Source organism: Chenopodium quinoa, unplaced genomic scaffold (assembly GCF_001683475.1).
Source record: "Chenopodium quinoa cultivar QQ74 unplaced genomic scaffold, ASM168347v1, whole genome shotgun sequence".
Lineage (NCBI taxonomy): Eukaryota > Viridiplantae > Streptophyta > Magnoliopsida > Caryophyllales > Amaranthaceae > Chenopodium > Chenopodium quinoa.
The window spans coordinates 2,890,425-2,906,545 of record NW_018742461.1 but is presented as its reverse complement, the minus strand read 5'-3'; the positions used below and the strand labels follow the sequence as shown (position 1 = coordinate 2,906,545).

Genomic DNA, 16,121 nt, shown 5'->3' with positions numbered 1-16,121 from the left:
ACCTACGTATTGAGACTTTTTTCCTAAGAGTGTTTTCAATATTTTATAAGGGTACAGTGTTTATAAATAAATTTGACACTTCTATTAAACTTAATTCCACATTATTAGAAATAATTTAAAGTAGGTACAATATTAATCGGCTCATTCCATAATATTTGGATAAGCTATTTTTGCAAGTATACAACAATGTAATTATGCATTTGTTAATATTATGGAATCCACTAATACTTATAAATAAATATTGTATTATATAATCTACATATAAAATTATCATTATAATTTGTAATCCGTGTATTGCACGGGCACTATACTAGTAGCCAATAAATGTGAAGTCTGAAACAATTTGATTCCTAAATTGCCTTAAAATTTCATTGTCACTAAATGGCTAAATTAACATATTCCCATACACCTTTCCCTCCATTAAATTAAAACTAAAAGGTAAAAGTAATGACAGCAAACTATGCAAAACTACTAAGCGTGTAAGCGTAGAGGTGTAAAACTCACAGGAACGACATCAAACAGGCAACAGAAATGGTCCCGAACAACCACCAGAGAGGAGGCAACTTCCTCGAATAGCCAATGCTTGAAATAGGTGCTACCATGGGTGGGTAGGGTTCAGCTTGAGGAACATTGCAGGATCCGAATGTCATGTTAGCCTGTTCACAGAACAATTACCAATTTAAATCACAAGCATAGTAACAGAACTCACAATCTAACATTTCTTTCAATCTACACAGCCAAACAAATTGGATGAGATGTTTCTTCCAGTGGCCCTCATCCTACTTTATACCATAGCATAGAGATTACTTCGTAGTTCGTAGTCCCCTCCAGTCATAATTGTCACAATCAAATGCATTTCAAATGACCGAATTTGTTACTCCATCTAAACCATAACTCTCTGCCTTTTCCAATCTTGTGATGTTCCAAAAGGGTGTCCCAACTTCATAGTTACTGCAATGATTTTACTTATTCATAATATGCCACTTCAGTTATTTGAGACAAGACAAACGATTTGAGTCATCCAATGCAATTGTCCATTGCGTAAGTCTAGAAACTTTTGACAAATTATTTGAAGTTAGTGCATTCAATGATCATGTTTACTTAAGCGGTAGTGTCAGGATGATTGTACTAATTAAAATCATTACAATTGATTTTAAAAGCTAAAACCCCATAATGCCTGATGCTTTTTTGATTCCAGCAACTCCAAGTATGAAACTTACAAAAGATTTTACTTACCCTGCACTGCACAATGCTGGCACATCCACAAACTAGATGACCGTTCATTTCATCTACAGCAGCTGGAGCTCCACCTCCATCACTTCTCTAAAGCATCGAAATAGGAAGATGGAACCAAATGAGCATATATTGAAGAGAAATGGTGGTAATAATAAATGTCATAAGGTTGTAGCAATTCATCATATTAAGTACCTTATAAAAATCAACAGTCACAAAATTGGCCCATCTTTTTCCTGATGCATTATAACAGGTGCCCAACATGCTTTCTAGTGGAGCTGAATTGTGCTTGCAGGCAATGGCTAAATCTGGTACAGTACGAAAATAATTGACCAACACTAGGGATATAGAGGTCGTGTTCATGGGACGTGATTCTGCACGATTAGGACATGAGCCAGCTACCATACCACCATCACCATCTGAATATGAAATATATGTTGATGAACTTGATTTAGCTCATTTGACATTGACTGCAAAACTGGGGTTATGAATTTATGTACTTACATTGATTTTCTAAGACATATCTCCAATTGTAGGCAATCCCTTCAGAAGCCTCTTTATTAGCTTTTGAAGAGAACACCAACAGCCGCTGGTTTTTCTGAATCATATCATCAACTATGGGCCAATTACCCCCATTTTTGGGCATTCGGGATACTGGAAACCAATACTTCCTGAGGCCAGCAGTATCAAACACCTTTGTCAGACCCTTGGGTGATGTAACATAATCTTCAATAAATATGGTGATAATCTCAGAAGGGTTAGCCTCAAGGAAGGTCTGCATCTCCCTCAAGACTTCTACTGCAGGTTTCTACAGAGTTATTTACAAAAATCAGTCAGATAAGCTATTCAAGAATAAAATCTTATGCAGTAAAGAAGACCAGAAATGGAGAAGTTAAGGTACATTAATAACAAGGTACCAGGCTTGTTTAGTCATGCTACAAATATTAAGTGCACATAGTCACATACAGACATACTTACAAAGGCTGTATTGTTGTAACATCTCCCACCAAAGGAGTGGCACAGCCAAACATCGTTGTTGAAGTCATACATATCAAGCATAAATCCTCTAACACCATCCTGTAAAATGGAAAAGTGCCAAACATCACTAAATTAGCTAGTCTTGGAAGTTTGTAACTTAGCAAATTTAGATCTTCAAAGAATATTACTTTGTAATTTTTTTTCTTAAACTTCCTCTGCCTTAGTTTTATTTATTTATTTATATTTTTCTAATGTTTAGCTCGGGTTGGACACGAGAGAAGAGAGCATGATCATGATATGAATGCCACAAGCATGTGGAAACAATTTGAAAGTTTTTTTAGCAAGTAAATCTCCCATAGAGAAACCAGTCAACAAGATAATTGTTACTCCGTGTTCAATTGTAAATAACGGCACCACTCGTAAGAGACAATCCAACCTGATATAAGCAGTAACAATGCAACACCGATTAAGAATTATATCAAAGCAATAGTACTGGATGAATAATTAAATTTAGAATTGATACTGTAATAACTCAGTGTGAATTTCAAGGCAGCATGGTCCATGAATCTAAATGTACCAGCATTTACTTTATTATTTCAAGTCATTTATTCAAGTAATTCTACTTCCCTTCTCAAGATGGCTACAAATTTATAGAAGACTCCTCGGATCATCGGTTTTATGATTTTATCATTATCAAGCTGTGCATCTAACATGTAATTCTACATAATCAATATTTATAGATCCAAATCACATCTTTAAGATGCATGTTTATCAATTAGGGCAGCAAAATTGGAACAAATGGAGTAATAATTAACAAACGTGCACGCAGAAACAGGATAACGCCAAATTAAGGGTCAAAGTATGCTTAATTGGTCACCAAGCCTGATTTTCCACTAAACTAACCTCACAAGTTCCAGTATTGGATAGGAACTCCAGAAAACCGGTTATCAACAAATGTTCCATAAAAAGTACACTTGTCTAAGAAATGAAGTTATAATACTTACAAAAGGAGAAGTGCAGCTTTGTTCGTGACCTAGGATTTATATTTTCTTTTTGTAAACAAAGTGATGCTTATTGCTTACATTATAATATTAGCATGGTGGTCTTACATTAGAAGTCAAGAGAAAACATCTACTGACCAACTTAACATGAGAATCATTCCTTAAAATTCTAAAAAGCAAAAGAAGCTGAATATTCCACAATAAAAATGACTTTAAATGGGTCGTCACTAGGCCTGGTTATTGGGTAGGGCTACCCAATGGCAAAAGGGTCGGGCCTAATACTAAAGGGTTTTGACCCTTTAATTTTTTAATGGACAGGGCTTTTATAGGGTCTTATTTTATAGGGTTTTTATAGGGTTTTATTTTATAGCCCAATAATTTAATAATTAAACTAAAGAGCCCAATAATAATTGTAAGGGTCAGCAGTCAGCTACTACCTCTCTTCCATTTTCTCTCTCCTCCATTTTCTCTCTCCTCCATTGAAGCCACTCAGAGTTCTCCATTGAAGCGCAACTTCAGAGTTTTCCATTAAAGCACTCAGAGTTCTCCATTGAAGCGCAACTTCAGAGTTCTCCATTGAAGCGCAACTTCATAGTTCTCCATTAAAGCGCACTCAGAGTTCTCCATTGAAGCGCACTCAGAGTTCTCCATTGAAGCGCACTCAGAGTTCTCCATTGAAGCCGCGCACTCAGAGTCTCAGGTAACATCATTTTCTCTCTCTTAATCTGTTATTCAATTTTAATATCTGATTGAAGATCCGGTTTAGGTTATATAATGTGATCGAAAATCAATTCAAATTGGATTTTCTTCTGGGTGATTTTGCTTCTTACTTGAGCTTGGAGAGTGATAAAAGGATTGTGGGTAATTTTGCTACTTATGAGTCTGTTGTTCTTGGTGTTGCTAATGCTGATTTATTTTGGTGTTTTTAATTATAATTTGGGAGTTTTTTTTGCTTGATTATAATTGTGTTTGATCTGAACTCATGGATGAATGATTATAACCCTTAATTTTGTGTGCTAATCATGTCACATATTTTCTGCACTTGTGCCATTGAATGTTTTCATTTCTATATTAGCTACAATTTGAAAATACTTGAATTAAATCAAACCAATAAAGGCTTGATAAAGTATACTATTAATCCATCTATATATTCATACAAAGCCCATATTATCTACTAATATATGTAGTACTTTGAATGAATATAATGTGACTAAGCTGATGATTTAATTATAATTTGGGAGTTTTGCTTGATTTGATTATAGTAGTATAAGAATTGACTAAACTAGCATGATTATAGAACGAGAAAGCAAATGTGGTACTTGTGTGTTGACTGTTAAGGTTAGTGTAGTTGTGATACTACTACTACTACACTGAATTGGAGGCTGGACACTTATAAAATTTAACTATGTAGTACAAGTAGTATTTGTTTTATTACCTTAGCAAAGCACAACAGACCATATAAGATTCTGTTTTCGGATTTTGCTATTCTCCTGATCGAACTCCTAAATGTGCTGGCAGGGCAAAACAATTAATATGGATGATGATACTACTACTACTACTTCTACGGCACGTGATGATGGATATAATGAATACATTACTCCGCAACGAAAGAGAAAGAAGAGGTCTAAAGTTTGGAGAGAGCTTATTGAAGGGAAGAATGTTCAAGGTGAGAGAATTGCTACATGTGTACATTGTAATTCTATTTTATCTGCAAATCGTGATAGTGGAACATCTCATTTGAAGCGTCATTTAGAGAGGTGTGCAAATAGGCCTCTAGGACTTACATTTGAGGAAGATAGTGATGAAGAAAATTTTGTTTTTGACATGAATGAACTTCGAAAAGAGATTCTTAATTTCATTGTTGAGGGAGGTCATTCATTCACTATGGTTGAAGAACAAGGATTTAGGAGAATGATGAAAAGAGCTACCCCTAAGTTTAAACCATTTGGTCGTGCAACCACAAAGAGAGATTTATTGAAGGCTTATGTATTGGAGAGGGATAAATTGAAAGATTTCTTGTCTAATGTTTCGGGTAGAATTTGTTTAACAACCGATAATTGAAAGATTTCTTGTCTAATGTTTCGGGTGAATTATCCTACTTCTAATGTGTATTTTAAAGGTGCATGGATGGTGCATCGCCATTTGCTTGAGGCGGAGAAAGGTCCTTATGATTATTTAAAGGAAATGGTGAAACCAATGCTTGAAAAATTTGACAAGTATTGGTCGGATTACAATTTTTACTTGTCATGTGCCGCCATTCTTGATCCGAGGTACAAAGTGAAATTTGTGGAATATTGTTTTAGTAAGTTATATGGAAGTGTAGAGGTCTCAAGACGAATTAACTTGGTGTTGGGAACTATGAAGTCAATGTTTGAGGACTATAAGTTGCAATATGCTAGTAGTTCACCTATTGTAGTTGCTCCTTCTCCTCCTAGTACTTCCGGAGCTAGAAACTACTTTGATGATTATAACCATTTTGTCGGTACTAGTGCAAGATCTCAAGTAGGAAAGTCACAACTTGAGATGTACCTAGATGATGATGCTTTAGATCTCAATTCACAATTAGATATTTTGGAGTTTTTGCATCAAAGTTCTGTGAGGTATCCTGTGGTATCTAAGATGGCACGGGATTTGTTGACTATTCCTGTAAGTACTGTAGCTTCGGAGTCTGCTTTTAGTATTGGAGGAAAGACTGTTTCGGCATCGCGAAGTTCATTAAAGTCAAAAACAATTCAAGCTTTAGTATGTATGCAAGATTGGCATCGTGAAAGCAATCAAGTAGAGGTTGATAGTGAACTTGAAGATGAAATCATTGAAGAAGAAGAGGATGATGATGCAGACCCTTTCTACTAGGTAATATTCTCTTGTTCATTTCTCTACTAATAGTTCTGTTTTTTAGTCACCTTACATTAAAGTAGTAAAGATTTGCTTGGTAGTGGTTGTTTCTGTCCTTGCTGGGTGCAACTTATGTCTGACTTCTGTTTTTTTTTTTTTTTTTTTTCTTTTTTTTTTTTTTTTTTTTTTTCCTGCTGGGGGCTGCAGGTCTTGTTTCTGTGTGCTGCTGGCTTTTTGGTTCTGTAGTTGCTTGTGTTGGTGTGGCTGGGAGGTGCTTTGTAGCTGCTGCTGTTGCTGGAGGCTGTTCTGAGTTCATGAAGCACTCAGAGCCAAAGAGCTTGTTTCATTCCTACTGCTGCTTCATTCTTTTGTGGTATCTGAGAACATTTGCTAAAATGTTGGCAATGAACTAGACCATTCTAGTAGTATTTCGTAAATCTAGAAACTAGTATATTACAATTGATGTAACAGGGTTAGTACTCTTGGTGAACTTATTTTGGCGTGCTGGTTTTCTCTACACAGGCTCTACTTCTGGTTTTATTTTGATGTGAAAGATTTTTATGAGACTTTGATCCTGCATATATCTTTGTCTGAGCACAAGTATACTATTTAAAGATTAGTATACCATTTAAAGATTAGTATGCTATTTAAAGATTAGTAGAAGTTAATGGCCCGTTAATGGCCCGTTTTACTTTTACCCCGACCCTGACCCGACCCTGACCCGCATTGACCCTGACCCGACCCTGACCCGCTAAATATTCATCATGACCCGCAACCGACCCACCCCGCTAATGACCCGCACCGACCCGCACCGACCCGCCCAATAACCACCCCTAGTCGTCATTTTGCCAGTCTTTCTTTTTGCAGCTTATCAGCATGTCCACGTAAGAGCAGTTGTAGCACATTTCTTTGTAATTGTTATAACATATTACGCGTCTAACTTCGTATACCATTGTGCATATGACATTAATCAACAAGGTTAAAATAATTAGGACACGGCATATCTAATACCATCAAGACTTTGATTATACTAATTTAAATAACTACTACGAATGTGAATAGTAGTAAAGCTAGCCTCAACCCTCCTTATCCTTCCATCTTTCTATTCCTTCAATATTTTGAAATATACATCTCCTAATATCCCAACTATGACTAACACTAGAAACCACTCATTTAATGAAACAGCATAATGAACTTAAAAAACCTGAAGCAACCAACAACTTTCGGTAGCTATCTAATTAAGACATTCCATTTTAAGACGTACATTCGTACAATTTCCATATAGTGATTGTCATCAAGAAGAGAACTCCAAATTCACCAATAAAGTTCTTACTTCTTAATTAGAAACTCCACAACTCTATCCATTCATCGAGTTTGATGTCACAATAGGCACAAATTCAAATCAGTTGCATATCTTTACAAGTAATCGCAATTAAAATCAAATTCACTCATTGTCCTTATCAACTCGAAATTTCCAATCCACGTTATTAGCATGTAAAATCCTCCCTAAATATTTTTCGATATTTCAATAGTCATACATCCTAATTGTTTACAGTAGTCAAAATTAAAGTGCAGCATTAATAAAAATCAACATCTCATCAACCACTCCAGCATTATGCTTTCACATTTAAAACGCTACTAGCACAAACAACAAACCGCAAAATCAACAATTTATTTCACTTAATTTCGATTAATTAAACATGCAATTAAAAATAGCAAGTTCAAAACCCTAAGATTATGAGCAATTTTATTCAAAAAAATTAAAAATCATAGAAAAATCTTACGTTAAGCTGAGACGTAACAGAATCCTGCTGATTAGTAGGAGCGAGAATTACGGCACCAGTAGCCGATTTCTGGCCGAGTCTAGCGAACGAGTTATGAGTCGTTAACCACGAGTATCTGTTAAACGGCAATCCTTTCACCTTCAATAATTTTTCAAACAAAAAAACACTTCATGAACATCTTCTTCATCATCAACAATTAAATAAAGATAAAATAAAAATGTGATGAAAAAGAGGAGAGAGAAAATGACCTTAGAGAGAGGATTAACAGGTTGAATGCGAGTACAGCGAGGGCGAAGATTACGATTTGCGACGCAAGTTTCGCAGTGAAGTCCTTGATCGCAATTTCGATCAGCAGCGCATGTTTGTCCGAGTTTCTGCAACAATTGACAGTAAAATGAACTGAAATTTCGAAATTCTACTGAAATAATGGAATACAGAAGAAGATAATTTCGAATTTCAGCCAAAAAAGAGAGTGAGAAAATACCAGAAGAGCAGAGGTGAGGTTGAAGAGGAGAGAGAAAATGAGGAGTGCAGTTAGAATTGTTCTGGTTATTTTCTGCAAAATCGAGAGGTTAGAGAAGAAGATTAAAGAGAGAGAAAGTTAGAGAGAGAAGGAGGAGAGAGAGTACCTTGGGCGCCATAGTTGGAATTTTGAGTTACTGAGGAAAAAGCGGGTGAATAAATGAATGTTGGTTGGATTTTGTATTTAAAAGAGAGAGAGAAGACGTGTATGCGTGTGTTGGAGCCAGGGAAGGAGGGGGAGTCTTGGGGAAAGAGAGTAGTTGGAAATTTAATTTTGAGGTTAAATAGTGGAGGTTATGGTGGTAATGTTCATTTTGTAGGTTGTTAAGCTTGGTTAAGCCGTTATGATGTCCATTTTATCAATAGTATAATTGGGAATGACCGAATGACAGTTATTTGTACTTCATTCATATACACGAATTTACGGATTAAATTATAATTAGTAATATAGAGGAAATTCGGTCAATGTTATAGGTTTACTCTGTTATTTTAAATGTTACTTAATAAGTATAAATAAAGAGTTATTTGTTAGTATAATAGGGGTTACTCTGTTCCTTTTTTTGGTAGGTGGTCATACAGTGTGGCCAACTGCATAGAAAATATGTTGTTTTTCTTTGGACTACCGTACCACACTTTTCTTAGAGTATTAACGATAAGTGGATAGAATTGGGTTATTTTAGAATTGGATAAATAAGAAGTTATTTGTTAGTATAATATGTCTTTTTAATAAGTTACTTGAAGAAAAGATTAATAAAGATAAAGAAATCACTTAGAGTACTAACGATAAGTTAAGTGGATAGAATTGGGTTATTTTAGTTAAACTTATGTTAGATTATAGTTTATCTATTTACCTAATTACTTCTTTAAATAGCATTACAAGGTTGTTACAATTATTATTAACAGAGGCCAAAGATAGCATAGTGCCATCAGCGGATCAGCCATACCATGTAAAGCCATTTGTGATTTGTCATAGATGCTTCCACCTCGGTGTAGGCATTTCATGCAAACACCACCATTTATTTTTTTTTTATTTTTTTTTGACAGTGGTTATAAATAAAATAAAGAAGTGTTAGAAATGTCACCGTATTAGGATACTATGGTGGTTGTATCTTGTATGTCGGCTGATGTTGTTCATGATGATGGCTAGATCAGATGCGGTGATGGGAGTTGAGAGAATAGATATATGTCGTGTGGTGGTGGTTGTTAGTTGATCGTTAATAGTGGTGGTGGGTTTAAGGGGTGATGTGTTTTGGGCATTAGAGAGACTTAAGAGAGGGGGTATGATAGTAGGCGGGAGATTTTTAAAAGTTGCTAGATCGTATCAGTTACGATTTGTTTGGATAACAAAGTGGTTAGAGAAAGGGAAGGGAGAGAAGAATAAGGAAGGGGGAGGAATGAAAGGGGAAGGAGAAGGTAAGGTAACATTTTTCCTCCAAATCTTTTCAAGATTGGAAGGATTAGTTTATTAAAGAGAGAGGGAAAATGAATCCCTTCTTTTCTTTTCTCTTCCTTTCCCTCCTATTCTCTCAATCCAAACAAAGTATAATGTGAGACAACACATTAACACCCTAATAATTAAAACAAAGTCTACATCTATAAGAATAGAGAGAATATTTGTCGTGTCTTACCATTACTCAAAAGTAAGTATATATACATAGAAGATTACTAGTGTTAAGCTAAAGCTAACTATGGAAAGATATACACTTACCAAAAATTATTTACATAATCTATGACACCCCCGCAGTTAAAACGGGAGGTTTACGAACGTTGAGACTGTCCCAAAAATCATCAAATAAAACCTTAGGCAGACCTTTGGTGAATATGTCTGCTATCTGGTATAGATATGGCACATGTAGGACACGAACTTCGCCCCATTGTACTTTCTCACAAATGAAGTGAATGTCCATCTCAATATGTTTAGTTCGCTGATGTTGTACCAGATTACTAGAGAGGTAAATGGCACTAACATTGTCGCAATAAACTAATGTTGCCTTTGTAACCGGACAATGTAGTTTTAACAATAAGTTTCGAACCCAACATGACTCTAAGATAACATTTGCAACCCCTTTGTACTCTGCTTTGGCACTAGACTTCGACCTTTTAGAAGATAAAGAAATCAAGTTATCACCAAGCTAAGAAAGACACAATAACCTGATGTAGACCGATAAGTGTCAGGACACCCACCCCAATCGACATCCGTATAAGAAAGAAGAGAAGTAACGGATGACTTGTATAAATGCAAACCATAATCAGGGGTACCTTGACTATAACGAATAATTCGTTTCAAGGCATTCATGCATGTGAGCAACCTGTGGAGCATGCATAAATAAGCAAACCTGTTGCACAGCATAGGAAATGTCCTAACGAGTGAATGTCAAGTACTATAACACCCCACATAGAGAACGATAAGTAGTAGGATCATCATATGGAGTGCCGGATGGAGTACTCATTTTTTCTTTTGAATCAACAGGAGTGGAAGACGGGTTGCAATTCACCATACCTTCTTTCTCAATATGTCATGAGCATATTTCTTTTGAGACAAAAATAAGCCATTTTTGTTTCGAGTGGCAATACCCAAGAAATAACTCAAAGGACCCAAATCTTTCATTTCAAATTCAGAGTTTAGTCGAGAAATGACAAGTTTCAGAAGGGACTCTGAAGAAGCAGCGAGCACATTATCATCAACATAAAGAAGAATGTAAGCAATGTCATTACCATGGCGGTAAATGAATAATGAAGTATCTGATTTGCAGTGAACAAAGCCAATGGATGCCACAAATTCAACAAAAACGTTGATACCAAGCTCGGGGTGCCTGTTTCAAACCATAAAGAGACTTTCGCAAAAGACATACATGATCAGGTTGAGCTGGATCTTTGAACCCCAAAGGTTGATACATGTATATACTGTTTCATTCAAGTTACTATGTAAGAAAGCATTCTTCACATCCAATTGATAAATAAACCAAGACTTGGACAAAGCAATGCTAAGCATGATGCCAAAAAGATGGTGGCATGGATGCATGACAGAGAAGAGTACGAACAATATTAATGATCATTTTTATTTTTCTTTCGGCCTTGCCATTTTGAGGAGAAGTATAAGGACAAGATAGACGGAAAGTCATCTCATGTTGTTAACCAATTTTTTCAAATTTTAAATTTAATTTAGTACCGTTGTCACATTGGAAAGCCTTAATATCTCTCTCAAATTGGGTGCGTATATATGTTCAAACACGAATAAAAAGATTGTAGACTTGAGACTTAGAAGATTTTGGAAAAGTCCACAAAAAAATTGTGTAATTGCCATAAAAGAGAGCATAATATTTATGGCCAAGAGAACTAAGAACAGGAGAGGTCCACAAATCACTGTGTATAATATCAAATGGCATAGTACTATAGTAGTGTGAGACATGGAATCGTAAAATGACGATTTTATTAATTTATCCAAAGGGCAAGAATGCCATACATGTTTAGCCTTATTACATTGAATTAAATTACTACTACGCAATGAACTAAGAATTGCATTTCCCGGATGACCTAGACGGGAATGCCACACACTAGGAGAATTTACTGCAAAAGTTGACAGAGTGGAAGTTGAAAAGACTTGGCGATCAGTGAAGAAAGGATAGAGATCGCCACTGTTATTTCATCTCACTAGCTTGCTCCCCGTCTGCAAGTCCTTCACAGAAAACCCAAAAGAATCAAACTAATTGGAAACATTATTGTCAATAGTGAATTTCCTAACGAAAATGAGATTTTTAACTAGTTTTGGGACATGGAGGACATTTTGGAGTTGTACGTAGTGTGTTTCGGTTTAAAGATTTGTGACCATAACCATTAATAGGAATTTTACTACCATCACCAACAATAATTGCATTATTATGACTATTGCTCAAAGGAAAATATGATGACAAGTTACCTTAAGAGTTTGTCATGCATTACTAGAAACAGTCAAATTCTAACGGACACATTATTTCGTCTGAAAAGTCGAAATTTCCGACGGATTATAATTTTAAAAAAAAGAAAAAAATAAACTCCTTTAGAAAACCCTTAAACCCTACTCTTTTCCACCTCTTCTCTCTTTCCCCTTCTCCTTCTCTTTGTCTTTCCTCTTCTCTCTCCTCTCTCCTCTCCTCCTCTCTCCTCTTCGTTCTCTGCTATCTCTTCTTCATTCTCCTTCTCTTTCATCTTCTGCACTCTCCTCTTCGTTCTTCTTCTCTCTCCTCTTCTTTCCCCTCTTTCGACCACTTTATATCTCGCACCACCACTACCAACACTAATCATCACTGCAACGACAACACCACCAAGACCGACATCATCATCATCAACAACAACAACAACAACAACAACAAAAACAACACCGACATCAACAAATTAAAAACAACATCGACATCAACAGTAATTTCCGCCTTTTTCGCACTTTCTCTCTCCTCATGATGAAAATAAAGGTTTTTAGGTCAAATTCGACCATGAAAACTCTAGATCTAGAGTTTTCATGGTCGAGTTTGGCCTTTTATTGTTGTTTTATCAGAATTTTTTGAATACATATGGTTGTGGTGGATGTTGGAGTTCGGGTTTTGGGGATTGGGTTGGGATTATAATTTTTTTTTTGTTAATTTTTGGGTTGTGATTGTTTCGGCGGCGACGACAGTTTTAGGTGGGTGGTGGGGTGGTTTGTTGTGGTTCATCCGATTTTGTTAGGGTTGGGGTTGTAGATCCGAGTTCGTTTTGGTGGGTTAGGGTTAGGTGGGTAGGGGTTCTGGTGGAGGTTGGGTAGTGGGTGGTGGTACAGGTTAGGGGGGCTGGTGATACAGGTTAGGAGGGCTGGTGGTGTGGGGTGGTAGGGGGTGGTGGGGGTGATTTTTTTTTTTGTTTTTTTAAAGCATTTTCCGATAGAATTTCCGTCGAAAATTTCCGGGCCGAGAAATCTCTGCCGACGGATTGAATTCCGTCGGAATTTCGGTCGAAAAAGGTCGTTTTTCCAACAAACTGTTTTCTAACGAAAAAATTCCGTCATGATTTGCCTATTTTCTAGTAGTGATGTGAGAGGTAGCATCGGTATCCATGTAATAGTTCGGATCGGACAAAGTCATAGTGTGCATCGCTTGTTCAATATTGGTTGGCATGTAACCTGAAGACGATGGACCTGATGCCTGAGGTGGGCGTGGCCCGAGGACACCAGACTGATTTGTAGGCTAGGATGGCCTAGCTGCTGCCCATGGAAAAGGGTTTGGTCCCTGCGAAGGATATGGGCAGGGGGGGAGAGCCTAAGGGCCCTGCTGCCAATAAGCCCAGGGCAGAGGATACATTTATCCTGCTTGGGCTTGCTGCTGCTGTTGCGAGGTGGGAGGACCACGCTGCTAGTTGCCGGTGCTGTCTTTTCCCTTGTCGAAGCCGCCCTTTCCCTTGGCGGTTTTCTGGCTACTGCCACCACCACGCTGAGTATTCCCACAAGAAGAATTGTGGGTATCTCATCATGAGATTCAATAGAAAGATCAGCAGCATTCCCCTGTTCTTCCAATTCAGGCATTGAACGAAGAGCATCAAAAGAGGGCAACGGGTTAAGATGACGAACGGACGTGCAAAGGGGTTATACTCCTCCTGAGACCTTTCAAAAGCTGTAGGTAGAGCCATTCGATTGTTAGAAACCTTGTCCCCAATATTCCTCAAACTATCAGCTAGGGTTTTGAGACGAGTGCAATAAGGTTTAACACCATCAAATTTATCAAGCTTGGTGTTAGTAAATTGCGCATCAAGTTGTAAAGCTCTCGCGAACTTGTTGTGGAAAATTTTTTCCAACTGGTCCCATGTATCGACCGCCTTGTCATTGGGATCGAGAATGGAGTTGAGTAGGTCATTGGAGATTGTCCCATAAATCCACTGATGTACAATGTCATCAAGTCTTTGGGTGAAAGATTTTTTGGCATCCGTCGGAGTGGAAACCTTGGTCGAGGGGTCAACTGGCGGAGGTATGTACATAGGGATGTCAATGGGGCGGGGCGGGGCGGATGTTGGCCTTCCCATCCCCATCCCCACCTAATATTTTCATCCCCATCCCCATCCCCATCCCCGCGGCGGGTCCAATTTTCATCCCCATCCCCGCCCCACCGGGTACAACTCCAAAACCATCCCCGCCCCACCCCCCACTTGGATATCCATCCCCACCTAATCCCCACCAAAAACCCGCCTAATCCCCATCCAAGATCCACCTAATATCCGTATATCAAATACACAATCTTACATAATTAATATGAATTATAAAATAAAACATTATATACACATTTTTGTGTTATAATATAAATGTCGTACAAAGTATTATAATTAATATTGTATTTCATGTAATTATTTTATAAATAGAATAAAAGTATGTAATTTTGCTTTAAAAGATATATAGATGTGGGTATGAGGTGGGGATGGGGCGGGTACGAAGTGGGGCGGGTGGGGCGGGGCGGGGATGGGGCGGGTACAACTTAAAATCCACCCCCGCCCCATCACCCATGGCGGGTATGATTTTTATCCCCATCCCCGCCCCACCACCCGCCAAACCGAGACCCATCCCCGCCCCATTGGGGCGGGGATGGGGCGGGTCTCCTACTTGACCCGCCCCACTGACATCCCTATATGTACAATATGGTCAATCACCATATTTGCGCTTCAATGAAGTTGGAAAAGAGTGGACCAGTTGTTGTATTGAGTGCCATCATAATCAAAAGTGAGGGATGCACGTCTTGATATAAGTCACGATTGTGGCTGGATGAATTTTGCTTGTGTCGGCCATTGATGAAGAAAAGAAGAAGAAGAGCGGAAGCTAGGTTTAGGAAGAAGATAACCTAGACTCGTGATACCATATAAGAATAGAGAGAATATTTGTCGTGCCTTCTCATTACTCAAAAGTAAGTATTTATACATCCAAGGTTACTAGGTTAAGCTAAAGCTAACTATAGAAAGATATACACTAAAATATATACAAGATAATTACAAAAGATTATTTACATAATATATCAGTTTGCATGTTGAATCATTAGCTAATAGCACTACATGTATATGAGCCATTTGAAAGCTCATTTACCTTTTACCGATTACACTTATAATTTGTACAATCTATCTCTCCTCCGCTTTTTTAATTGCAAAGTTTTATTTTATTATATTCTCCCATAACTTTTAAACAAGTTACAATTATGAAGAAAAAAAATCCATAATCATGCGTGATCTTATTAGATTCACTGTAGCATATATACTTCGTATTTTATTGCATCAACTAATTACACAATATTTTGTACTTATTGCATGATACTTTGTCACGATTGAAATTATGCAAAGACAAGCGTGAATAAAAACGCTGCATTTAAAAAAATGAATGAAAAATTGAAAATATTATCTTTTTATTGCTGACTCCTTAGTTTGCAATTGAAACATGAAGTTACACTACTTGTATATAATATAAGTAATATAACTGTGTTATCTAAGTACCACATTGAATATTCACCAAATATTGAATGTAGCTCACAATCATAAAAAATAAATAAAATTATCGGTGTTATAGGACATGCCACGTTTGAATATAAGAAAATTCAAATGTGCATTACAAAATATATGATGAAATCACATGCAATCGATCTTCTTTCAAACATAAATTCCACAGTATGAATAATTACAATTTTCTCTATATACTACGTATGTAGCAAGCATAATCCAACTGGTAGGGCTTATAGCACGTCAATATTTTCCCTATAAAGTTGTCCATTTATGATATTTACAAATCAATGTATGT

The 16,121-nt window shown here is 37.0% G+C and overlaps 2 protein-coding genes across 2 annotated transcripts; one reads left to right on the top strand and one right to left on the bottom strand.

The window, feature by feature from the left end:
- Window positions 1-227: 227 nt before the first annotated feature.
- Window positions 228-8,736, bottom strand: LOC110718734 (PI-PLC X domain-containing protein At5g67130-like). The gene is made up of 9 exons (XM_021897628.1): window positions 8,461-8,736; window positions 8,316-8,387; window positions 8,080-8,205; window positions 7,832-7,969; window positions 2,212-2,310; window positions 1,738-2,041; window positions 1,429-1,652; window positions 1,237-1,323; window positions 228-656 (listed from the first exon to the last, which is right to left on the bottom strand). Exons 1-9 carry the CDS (start codon window positions 8,470-8,472, stop codon window positions 501-503), a joined length of 1,218 nt encoding a protein of 405 aa, XP_021753320.1. The 5' UTR covers window positions 8,473-8,736; the 3' UTR covers window positions 228-500.
- LOC110718736 (zinc finger BED domain-containing protein RICESLEEPER 2-like) lies at window positions 3,451-6,761 on the top strand. Its single transcript, XM_021897629.1, has 2 exons — window positions 3,451-6,065; window positions 6,255-6,761. The coding sequence occupies exon 1, from the start codon at window positions 5,289-5,291 to the stop codon at window positions 6,063-6,065; it is 777 nt and encodes a 258-aa protein (XP_021753321.1). The 5' UTR covers window positions 3,451-5,288; the 3' UTR covers window positions 6,255-6,761.
- Window positions 8,737-16,121: the final 7,385 nt, after the last annotated feature.